Below are 12,945 nucleotides of genomic sequence, written 5' to 3' on the forward strand. Positions count from 1 at the left end.
TGAAATAGTTCGGGAACGGAAAAATGGAAAATACATAAAAAAACTGGAACAAATGTCAAAGTTAGCGTATAAACCAATCAGACGCCGGCAACAACTTTACTATTTTTTACACGCTCAAATTCTTCGAGTAAATAGTTTTTAAAGAGAGCGTCATTCAGCGCCATTTTTGTTTAGAGAAGTGAACATTTTACAACTTTTTTGTGTACGGGAACGCTTTTTCGGGTAAAATGTGTAAAAGTGGTAAAAATTGTAAAAAACTTTTAGTTCTGGAACAAAGCTATTTATTATATGATCATCAATTTTTGTCTGCGGATGTTTTGGCAAATTGATTGTAGCTTAGAACGCTAAAGCTGAAAACACATCCAACGTTTGTGTAGTTTTGGCCGTTAGGCATGATGCCGAAAAATTCATTTGAAATATATGCCGGCAAACATATCAACGCTGGACTTTGGAGTCGGCGCACATACGGGAAACATAGACCAGAAGTTGCTCAAAACCCAAAATACTAAAATCGCGTTTTTAAAAACAAACTGTTGGTAAACAGTATCCTGACCCTTTTCCCCGTTCGTTATGACCAGCCGCAACTTTCTGCGGTTAACCAATCCAAGACAGCAGTCGATTAAACTTAGCCATAATGAAAGGAAAAAAGTACATGTTTGAATACTATAAAATTAGGTGAACATTAAAATAAAATAATTTTTGCGAAAAATTAAATTTTTCAAAGTTTTTTGTTTTTGTATATTCCCTGAACAAGATAAGCCTATAGAAATTCCAAATTGTTTTTGCATCTTCATTCTTTAATAATGGTGGTACGTATCTTCTTTCGTGCATATTTTTTATGATAATTTTTAAGATAACTCAAATTTAAAAAGTGAAAAAGTGCATGATGCGAATGTTTGCGGACCATAATTACTTTTGATGATTTATGCACTGAAGTCTCTAACATCAGATCCAATCATAATTTATTGCGCATATTTGCGCCATTATGAAAAAATTTATTTTTTATCAACTAAAGCCATTGAAATATTTAAATATGGAAGTATTTAAGAAAGACATTTACAAAATAGAAATATATTTTGGTTCCAGCGTTCGCCAAATCTATTTATTTTATTTGTACTCATGTGTATTAGAGCTCATAAAATTCGATAAAGATAATTGTTTTTGCATCTTCACTCTTAGTTTATTGTGATATCTTTTATGACAACTCAAATTTCAATGGTGAAAAACTGCATGATGCGAACATTTGCGGACCATAGTTACTAGAGTTGTGCCAAAGGAACTATATGGAACTATCTAGTTCACTTCGCAGTTCCAATGGCCCAAATTTTTTCTTTGAACAAACTGCGTATACTTACTATCACACGTTATATTTCGTGATGTTACTCATACGTTTTGGAACTAGGAACTAGATTACCCAACTCTAATAGTTACTTTTGATGTTTTTTACGCTTTAATCTCGAACATCAGAGTCAAATATAATACGCTACGCATAGTTGCGCCAATCTGAAATAATCACATTTTTCTCAACTGAAATCATTAAAACCTTTAAATTTGTTTCTGAAGTAAAATTGGAGTTATTTATCTAAAACAATTTTAGCAAAAATTAAAAAAAAAATCGCAACGTTTGCCAACACTAATTTTTGATCTTTCTTATAGCCGGGACTCTTGTTTATCAGACCAAACCAAAACTTTTGGTAAATGTTTGCGCCACTCCGAAAAATCACGTGTTTTTTGAAGTAAAATTGGAATAATTTATGTAAAACAATTTTAACGAAAATTAAAAAAATATTTTGGCATCGTTTACAACACTAATTTTTGGTCTTTCTTATAGACTGGACTCTTATTTAACAGACCAAATCAAAACTTTTGATAAATGTTTGTTCCACTCGGAAAAATCACGTTTTTTCCGAAGTAAAATTGGAATAGTTTATGTGAAACAATTAAAAAATATTTTGGCAACGTTTGCCAACACTAAATTTTGGTCTGTGTTATAAGCGGGGCTTTTATTTATCAGAATGTATCATAACTTTTTATATAAGTTTGCGCCATTCCGAAAAATCACTTTTTTTCTGAACTAAAATTGGAATAATTTATATAAAACAATTTAAAAAAACTAAAAAAATATTTTGGTAACGTTTGCCAACACTAATTTTTGGTCTATCTTAGAAGCGGTGCTCTTATCAGAATGCATCATACATTTTGATATAAGTTTGCGCCATTCCGAAAAATCGCGTTTTTTTTCATATAAAAGTGGAATAATTTAGATATACAGGCATGTCACAGAAACCAATTCCGATCGAAAGTGGAATTGATTCCGTATTTAGCTTCTTCAGAAACCGAAAAACGAAAAATTCTTTCGGAATGAAACCACTTTTGATTTATCAAGTGGAATTGTATTTTTTGGTAACATGTCACTTTAAAACACTCCAAAGGCACTTAAAAATAATAAAAATATTGTTTTATTAACAAAATCACATTTATTTTCATATTTTTTATCATTTTATTGAAAAAATTCGCAAATTTCCATTATTTCTCAATCAACAAAACCAATTATTAACAAAGTGTTGCCACATATTTTTTTCGTGAAAATCACGTTTTTCTTCGAACAATGATTTATCGTTTCTAAAAACTAAACAATCTGGCATTACGAATGATAACATAAAGCAAACATAAAAAATAACAAAATAAGAAAGAACTCAAACACGGTATTTTTCAAAGTTATGTTGATTTTGTGCGCCTCAATTACAGTAAAACTGAAAATCCAATAAAAATTAACATTATTTTCGCACAAAAAAGCTTCCTTTAAACACAATATTTTCAGAATTCCCACTTCTACAGTGTTTTCTAATCATATGTTTTTGTTTTGTTTCTTCTGTTTCCTCTAATGTTGCCATATTTTTACTAAAAAATGAGATTTTCGGAATTCACCAAATCGATCGAATTCTGGAGAAGCTAAAACAAAAACGATCGAAATGACATGAAATGAATGACGAAATGAATGTGACATGCCTGATAATAATAGAAATAAAAAATCGATTGGATGGATATATAGCTATATATATCTGAACCGATTTGAACCAAAATTGACACATGGTTTTCTGGGCTAGTGCATGTACTAATTTTTAGCTTGATCGAATATATATTTCGTTTTTTGTGCATTATTTACCTCATATCCGATGCTAATATATATGGGAGCTATATCCAAATTTGGACCGATTTTCATTATTTTCCACAGAAATAGTCCTTGGACCGAAGATATTATTTGTGCAAAATATTATATCCATCGGATTATAAATGAGCTTTTCAGGAGTTTTAATCAACATTTAACATACATTTTCCCTCTGTGCGACGTCGCCCTGTTGTTGTTGTTTTTTTTTTCTCAACTCCCAACCGAAAACTTTACTCAAAAGTTGGATGTGTTTTCAGCTTAAGACGTCAGCAACATTGACACATGATTGTCGGGGACTCATGTTCGAATCCCATCCTGACTCTTATCACTATAAAATTAACAAAATAAGGCAAAAATAAAAAAATTACGAATGTAACTGATAGGTTTAAGTCAATTTAGATGAATTTCCGTTGATTAAAAAATTTGAATCAGTGCCTACAGAAGGTCGGCCATTCAGAACTAACAACTTTTGACAATAAACATTATAGATTTTACATTATTGAGATTTGACAACAAAAATAAAAATCAGCTGGATTTATTAACTGAGCTTGTATTGGTCTTGATTTAAATTGTAAAATAAATTTTTATCACGCAGTTACTTTATTAGGTTTACAACAACAACTACTGCATGGAAATTTCTCAATAATTCAAATTCTTATTACTTTCCATATTTATTTTTTTAGTGATGTAAATTTTTTCCATATTCTTTTACCTACGGTCATGTTATTACTAGTCTCAATTTCCCCTGTTACCAGATCTTCTAGAAACATCAGCAACGAAATGGGATTGGGTATAAATACGAGGGGATTGTCAGGCAGTCAGTGAGTTGTAATGCAGAACGTGAATTAAAACCGCCAGTGAAGTAAATAGTAAAACTGTGTGCTAGTAAAGTCTGGTGTGAATAACGTCAATAAAACATTGCATAATCGTAATCTAAACGAACCCTTGTTATATTTAGTACAGATAGTATTGGGGAATAAAACAGCGTCTAGGCAGGATTAAGTTAAATCTAATTTCGTAACATTATGATAGTTATTTATTGTGTATTTATTTTCTTCCAAGAAAATAACAGATGTCTGTTAATATCAACAAGAATACGTGGTGTTAGAACGCCACAAGTTAACTCTTGGCTGTTGGACGACAAGGGTACATCCAACGGTTTATCCACAAGAGAACGCAGCTTAATGCTAGACTTACATTTAACAAATCCACTCGATTTCAACTGTAAATTCCATTGTTTAAATGTAAAATGAAATCCAATGGATTTCAGATGAGATTTCATTTCACGTATACACAAAGGAATTGACATTTGAAATCCACTCGATTTCGTAAATGTGAACTTACTATAATACCCTAGACAAACGGCATCGTTAATTTGCATTAATAACTGTATTTAATTTTACCGTGACAGACAGTTTCTGCATTTACGAAACAGCTGATTGCTGCTAAACAACTGTTTTGTTGTTGTTTGCTATGTAAATTTTGTCTCAGAGAATGAATATGCTCTCTTTCCTCCATGAATATGGGCTCTCTTTTACAGCATTGCCATATTGAAATACCTAAATTCAGTTTAAATGCCCTTTGATTTTGTGCATTAAGAATGTGGATAATGCACGAATTAATTTGAATTAAGGCAGTTAATGCAAATTAACGCTGCCGTCTGTCTTGGGTATTAATTCAAATTAATTCGGGCATTATCCACGTTCTTAATGCACAACATCAAACTGAATTTATAGTGAATTTAGATATTTCAATATGGCAATGCTCTGAAAGAGAGCCCATATTCATGTAAGAGAGAGAGAGAGAGAGAGAGCATATTCATTCATGCTCTTAGACACAATTTGCATTGCAAAGAACAACAAAAAAGTTTTTTACCAGCAATAAACTGTTTCATAAATGCAGAAAATGTCGTCTGTCAGGCTAAAATTAAATGCTGATCTTAATGCAAATTAACACTGCTGTCTGTCTAACGTATAAGTGTATGTTCATTCTTCGTAAACAAAAACGGCGTTTGCACTAGGGCTTTTTGCCTGATTAACCTTCTTTATGAGGATTTATTTGACGTTTGCGATATGGAATTTACATTAAATCCGCTTAAGAGCAAACAAAGTAAAACCTAACATATCTTTGAATATGCTTTGAATCCGTTGCAGAGAGTTTTTTTAATTCGACAAGCCGATCATCCCCGAAGGAACCAATAACATGCCTAAAATAGTAATATAACTGAAATCTCAATTATAATGTACACTTACAGAAGATAAATAACATAAATCTTATTTAATTAATTTAATCCATTAAACGTATTTAAAAATAATCACCATTTCTCTTCTTATTATTATTTTTCAAGGAACTACTAACAACGGGTATATCGGGATTACTTTATTTCATAACGTTTGTAATACAATTGGCACAGTGGACCGGTTATCCACATAATCCCGGACATACACGAAATATTGCAGCTGGTGTCTTTGGTTGCTTTAATTGTGCCGCTTATGGATTTGGAACATTTTTATTATTTGTACAGCACAGGAGCGGAGCGAGGATATAAACATAATAAAAGTTTATGTACTTAGTATTATATAGAAAATACCAAAATTCATAACTTTCCGAAATCATACCAAATATCGAATAATTAAATATGTATATCTGTTTTTATTCCTATTGTATTGTATTTTTTTAGTTTTTCTTGTTGTAATAACTAATTTAGAGTTTCTTTATGTAATTATTTGTTTTAATTGTATAAGAAAACTGTTCATGAGGCAAATCTATATTTTTATGATTTGAATCATACCAAGTCATTATAAACATTACCTTTGTCTTTTTACGTGTTATGTCACTAATTAAGATAATACTTTTGTAGATTCATAGAGTCGTAATCCAATTAACATACATAACTTTGTAATATGTTATAAGTTAACATAAAGTATATCTATGGAATCTCCGATAAAAACGTGAGATAACACCGTGTAAGAGAATTGTTTTTATCATTCAATCTCCTCAATAAAAATAAAGCTTTAATGTAGGATGCGCACATTCCTATTTGTATTATGTTACCAAACAAATGTTTTTTTTTTTAACTTGTACATACTTGGTAAGTGTGGCCTTATGCTCCCCATTGCACAGTGTCCGATTTTCCGAAAAACCTGGCCAAAACTCTAAAAATGAATGGATTTTGACCTAACCTTTGGTTCTTATGTTTTTCGGGCAGCTGATTACATTTTTGATATTATTTAACCCTCAGGCGGTCACTTAAGGGGTCTTTTTGGTCCCTCCTTCTATAAAATGTGATCTTATCGGATCAAAATATTCTACAAATTTCTTCGCCATCAATTTTTACTATAGGTCCTAGAATACACCAAAACTCTATATCTTACCTTAACTCCAGAAATATGTAAATTAAAAAAACATTTTAGGGTTAATGTCGTACTTCATCAATATTTTGGCAAAATTGTCATACAAAGCATTATTTCAGAAGAATGGCGTTGTGGCATCTCCGTCCCCGCAGTTAACAAATAAGATGAGTGATGGTAACTCTGACAAGAGGCAACAAAAAAGAAAACAGAAGTTAGTTGCTCGCGAAATCTTCAACACCACAGTTGTGGCAAATCGACCTAATTGAAATTGTTTTCCTTTTTACTAAATTAATATCAAATAAATAGTTTAAAATAGTTGTTAAGAGAAGTGACTGTCTTTTATTTCAATAACACTAGATAAACTATAGCGTCAAAGACAAAATTGTTCTCAGCTAAATTTCACTATAAGTCACCAAAGAAATGAAATCTCTATTTGCATTACATACCAAGGAAATATCGGTATCAATTTTGCCAAAAAACCAAGAAACTAAAATAGGGGTGCAAGCTTCCACAATTTCTACAGTTTTGGAAATATTTGAGTTAAGATCACTAAGATCACATCACAAGAATGCAAGGAATATTTGTCTTAAAAAATTAACCCTCGTGCGAGTCATAAAAGGGGTCCTTTTGGTCCCTTTTTCCACAAATCTTTAAATTCTCCTATAAAATGTGGTCGGATCAGACCAAAATATTCTAGAAATTTGTTCGCCATAAAATTTTACTATAGGTCTTAAAATATATCAAAACTCTAAATTATGCCCAAACGGCAGAAAGTGACCCTATACTATATTCTGACATTCTGAATGAAAGACAAAATATCACATAAAAACGAAAAGTGCAAATATTTGCAGGATGTTTCGATGGAAATTGGTAAAAAACCCTTCCTTTTTTATGAAATGATAAATTACATGGGCCAACTCGATCTTACTCACAACTATTTTCATAATTTATTGTGAAAATTTATCTTGAAAAAAATTAACAAGTACGGACATCAATTATTAAAGAACACACAATTCATTGGCGACACTGAACATCTTAAATACGTTTCACATACCTTGCATTACAATTACAAAAAGAAAATATTTAATAACCGTTGTTTATTTTGTATATTATCATAGATTCATAAACAACTTAAATATTAAAAAAAAAAATAAAATTCCAAATAGGGTCATTTCGACCTGCTTTTATACCCACTTATGAAACAAGAAATGTATATATTTTTTCATAACTACACGCACTGAGATCCTATAAACAATAGCTGTGTCTTTTTACGTGATAATTAGTAATAATTATTACTAATGTTGCAGATTTTGACAGTTGTATAAAGGAAAAGTTGCTGAAAAAATGTTTCAGCAACATTTAGTAAGTAAAAAGACACAGCTAATATCTGACCCTTTTTAGTGTCAATTGATAATTTTTTTCGATTTTTGGCCAGGTTTTTTGGAAAATCGGACACTGTGCATTGGTGTAAAAAGGAACAAATAATAATACTTATTAAGTGCATTTTTTGTATTACTCCTAATTATGGGTACTCGATATTTTGTAAACATTATTACGAAATGTTACTGGATATCTTGTCTTTATACTCTCAGCCCTTAGGATAACAAGGGTATATACACTAGGGTTACGACTTTTTTACAACCTCGGGATACAACCTCTTTCAATGAGGTTTTGCCTAAGATTACAAAATATCTTAATTATAAGGTGATTCGATAAAAAAAAGTTCACAAAGTCATTTGTGAAAATAAGCTTTGGAGCTACATGTCATAACCAAAATGGCATAACCTTTTGTTTCTCACTAAATTTATCATCATATCATTACATATTACAAAATACCCTTCAGTAATGTTGGCGACATTTCCTGAGTATTTCAGCCATGTACAACTTTCTCTACAAGTGGTGTCTTAAGACACGCCGCACATAGGACAACTTCAAAAAACGGCGCTTAATTGAAAAATTAAAACATATTTGTTTAATAATCTGTCTTGGCAAGGTTAAAGGGTACAAAATTTTACCTCAGTATCCAAAATACAATGTCGGATGTTTTTTACTTTTCTTGTTGCACTGTGTTAAAGTTGAGAAATTTTTCAAGTTTTTGTCAGCATGAAAAAACTTGCAAATACTTGGCCTGTTCCCGTACTTTATAAAGTGGTAAAAGTTGTAAAAGTCGTAAACGATTTTTATATAAATTTTGTGTACGGGAACGCAAAATGTGTAAAAGTGGTAAAAATTGTAAAAACTTTTTAGTTCTGGAACAGCGCTATTATGTTTTTTGTTTTTGAATTAAGTCAAATTATGTGATAAACATGATTCGATAATCATGTAAACCAGGAAGAGGCATTGTGACTCACAAGAGAGCCCATGTGCTCTAAGTGAGCGTAAATTTGTTATCGCTCACAGCCTGTGTAGATGCTAACACGTTGTGAACAACAACAAATTTACGCTTATTGAGAGCACAAGAGAGACCCAAAAATGTTCTCTGCCTCACTCTGATGTAAACCATGGATAGGCAATGTGCGCTTACTGAGAGCAAGTGAGCATACATTTCAATGCATTTTACATCGGTGGTGCTCAAAATATTTTGTGCATTAGTTTCTCTGAGAATTTTTCCTTTGCTAAACCACGACAGATGAGAACAAAGAGTACGGATGCTGTTGTAGTCACCTTAACGTATATGGGTGATCTTAGCTGTTTTACATTAAAGTTTTCGCTCACTTGCTCTCAGTAAGCGCACATTGCCTATCCATGATGTAAACTCCTTCGAAAATCTATGCGACCGACAAGCCATACGAAGTTTATGTATTTCGAAAGGACTGTCTCTTGTAGAAAGAGAATGTCAAAATGACTCACTTGTTTTGTAGCTGTCGAGTAGAACGTAAACTCGCGAAAATCCTAAAACAAATTTATTTAACACATTCTTGAAACAAAATAAACATTTTACAGGCACGTTTTAAAGGCGGTTTCATTCATTATTTTGGAGAAATCAATTAAATAAAATAATTCAAAATACCGTCACATTTTATTTTCTCAAACAAAACAAACCACACATTCCAATAGTGTCTTTAAGGCAACATTTATGAATCGTGCACGACATTTCCAATTCTTTCACGACTCGTTGCAGACAGCCCTTTGGGATCGTTGACGACACAAGAGTCCCAGTATTAATGCACGACAACATGGGCGACAAGGTAAGCGAAGCTGTCGTCGATGACGACATGTAGTGGAATTCTGTAACTCATTTTTCGAGTTATCGATAAATATCGGTACAAAGATTTTAACAAAAAATTCAACTTTGTAAAAAACAAATTGCATTTGAAAGAGGAAAAAAGTTAGATGATAGCGAAGCCGCCTCGATATGTCTGAGGAGCCTTCCTAAACCAAAGGCGAAACATGTCATGTCATACAGTGGTGGTTGTGGGGGTTCGTATCGTCGGCTTTCCTTTTTCATAAAGCATCTTGGTCAGTAAGCTCGTCTCTAACGAGAAATTAATTAAAATTTAATAAAAATGACCTAAAAATTGCCTAATAGGCAAAAATTTCAAATAAAAATAAAAATCAGCTTGAGCCAGGCTGGGGTTTGAACCCACTTCCTTGAAAAACACATGAAAAAAGTGTTGTCACGGCGTGTTAGTTTTCAGAACCAAACTCATAACATTCAAAGGCTACGCTAAGCGTTTGTCATGAAAGCCATACAAAGATTTTAACAACCAAAATAAAGCCTTTGCTAAATCCTACCGATAGCAACGGGGCTGTCAACTTTTATTGATACTTTTCATTAATAATTTTGGGTTTTAATGTTACCGATTTTTGTCGGTAACTCAAAAAATGAGTTACAAAATTCCACTACTGGAAGACAAAAAACTTGAGAGCCCTAAGGGTCGCCTGACTATCGACATATGCAAGTATATAGTCACCAGTGCGTAATTCTAGTTTCAAGTCCTTCAACCAATTCTGCTGTTTTCCTGACAGGAAGAATTTCTGCTTGAACGACGATACTGCTATCGTTAAGCTTAAATGAGTGTTCGATTAATTCATATTCGCATGCGTCAAATGCTTTCCTGCGATTCCTGTCGCCTGATTCAAGCTGACTACCAATTACGTTTAAGACCTTCGCATGTCTGAAATGTGAAACCAGGCACTATACTGACTCCCGGAGGCTAAAAACTGTTTTTGAAACTGGACCTAGATATCCAGAGGATGGAGACAAAAACGATAAAGTTTTTTTTGTTTGTTTGAAACACCTACCTCCTAAATCTTTTCGAAACCCTTTTATATAAAATTTTATGAGGATCGAATAACGTTAATCCGTGCTATCAGAGCGATCTTTGTTTCCATAGTACGATGAACATTATTTACCAGTTTATTGTTGTGGCTAAAAACCGAATCCTACAAAAATTTGTGAAAATCGGATTAGAATTCAGTATAGCTATATAGGGCCCAAAATAAAATAAAATCGGCCTATAGGAGCTATACCTAAATCCGATATGATTTTCGCCATTTTTGTAGGATTTGTTTTTTAGCCACAACAATGAACTGGTAAACATTTTCCATCGATCGATACTCCAATACTACTCTGTGATGAAAGCAATATATCCCACGAAGGAAATCCCAGGACCAATATGAATGGACTAGGTTTGTCACAACCGCATCCACCATATTCAAACTTCGGTGGGATGCAATAGAAGCCGGTAGTGGGTGCATCTCAGGGGTTTCTCTGGACTCGTCCATGTGAGGGACTATGTTGATGCATACTGGAAGAACACAGGCCCCAGTGAATCGTCGTCTTTATCGTAATAAACAGCCGTTGCTGTTCCAATCCCTGAAAATGCGTTTTTTTACATTTAATTGCAAGGGAATCATGAGTCGGAATAATATCATGATCGTTGCGATGCAGGAATCCCAGCTCGGCAATTACCAGAATTGTATAGGGCTGGCTGAGCACATTGATAGCTTCCACGTTTTCACGTTCAGCGGGTTCTTTCGTACCGGATTGACCCGGAACAACATAGTGTTTCGAACTACGGCTGCTAACCCAGCGTCAAAACTATGCTTCTTCGTAGGTTTCTATGCTGCTTCAGCAACAACAACAACAAGAATTAATCATCTGTGATCTGACAAATGACGTCACCTGGCATCCTTTCGCTTCAGAAAATTATATATAGGACGATTTTAGGTTTTTCGGGCCCTATATAGCTATACCGAAATCTAATCCGATTTTCAAAAATGTTTGTAGTATTCGTTTTTAGCCACAACAATGAACTGGTAAAAAATGTTCATCGATAGGACCATAAATGCGGATTTTAGAGAATTTTCGTGAAAATGCATCTTTGGTTCCATTCAAATTACTAAGATCCCATAATCGGAACAAATGGGAAAACAATTAGGGGGTAGGTGTTTCAAAAAAAAAAAAAAAAACTTTATCGTTTTTGTATCCATCCTCTGGATATCCTGGTACAGTTGCAAGTTCCAAGGACAGTTTCACATTTCAGACATGTGAAGGTCTTAAATGTAATTGGTAGTCAGCATGAATCAGGCGACAGGAATCGCAGGAAAGCACTGGTGCCTGCAAATATGAATTTATCAAACACTCACTTCAAGCAGATATTCTTCCTGTCAGGAAAGCAGCAGAATCTGTTGAAGGGCTTGAAACCAGAATTACGGACCGGTGACTATAGTCATATACATATACATATACATATACATACATATGTCGATAGTCAGGCGACCCTTAGGACTCTCAAGTAATGGACCATAAACTCTAGAGCAATACTTGATTGCAGAAAGGCTCTGCAATAGTTTTCAGGTCATAGTAATACAATGGGAAATGAATCAGCACATGAACAACCTATAGGTGGATCTAAGTCAAGCGATCAACCAATTGATGAATTTGTTAGGCCGCTAACGTGCTACTACATCGGAGACCTACTGAGAGAAGGTGCACCGGAACCAGGACATCCAAAGCAATATAGTTTGTGATCTCCCATCGTATAAATAATCCACTTCTCTTACCCGATCATTTCGGAATGAAAAACGTAATTAGTAGTCAGCTTGAATCAGGCGACAAGAACCGCAAGAAAGCACTGGCGCCTGCGAATATGAATTAATCAAACACTCACTTCAAGCAGAGATTCTTAATGTCAGGAAAGGAGCAGAATTTGATGAACGGCTTGAAACCAGAATTACGGACCGGTGGCGACCCTTAGGGCTCTCAAGTAATGGACCATAAACTCTAGAGCTATACTTGATTGCAGAAAGGCTCTGCAATAGTTTTCAGGTCATAGTAATACAATGGGAAATGGAACAGCACATGGACTTTCTAGAAGTGGATCTAAGTGCAGAGATCAACCAATTGATGAATCTGTTAGGCCACCAACGTGCTACTACATCGGAGACCTACTGTGAGAAAATGCACCGCAGATGGCT

The 12,945-nt window shown here is 33.6% G+C and overlaps 2 protein-coding genes across 8 annotated transcripts in view; one reads left to right on the forward strand and one right to left on the reverse strand.

The window, feature by feature from the left end:
- LOC141399115 (CKLF-like MARVEL transmembrane domain-containing protein 4) overlaps window positions 1–6,231 on the forward strand; it is a 58,210-nt gene extending 51,979 nt beyond the window's left edge. For both annotated transcript variants that reach the window (XM_073977257.1, XM_073977256.1), the window contains one exon: window positions 5,517–6,231. In XM_073977257.1, coding sequence (XP_073833358.1) covers window positions 5,517–5,717 — 201 coding nt within the window. In that variant the 3' untranslated portion in view covers window positions 5,718–6,231. The remainder of the gene's footprint in view (window positions 1–5,516) is intronic.
- The window catches only part of LOC141399114 (uncharacterized), an 85,436-nt gene that overhangs the window by 28,260 nt on the left and 44,231 nt on the right, over window positions 1–12,945 (reverse strand). The window lies entirely within an intron of this gene.

The sequence above is a fragment of the Musca autumnalis genome, unplaced genomic scaffold (assembly GCF_047663935.1).
Source record: "Musca autumnalis isolate F117 unplaced genomic scaffold, ASM4766393v1 scaffold_3, whole genome shotgun sequence".
NCBI classification, from domain to species: domain Eukaryota; kingdom Metazoa; phylum Arthropoda; class Insecta; order Diptera; family Muscidae; genus Musca; species Musca autumnalis.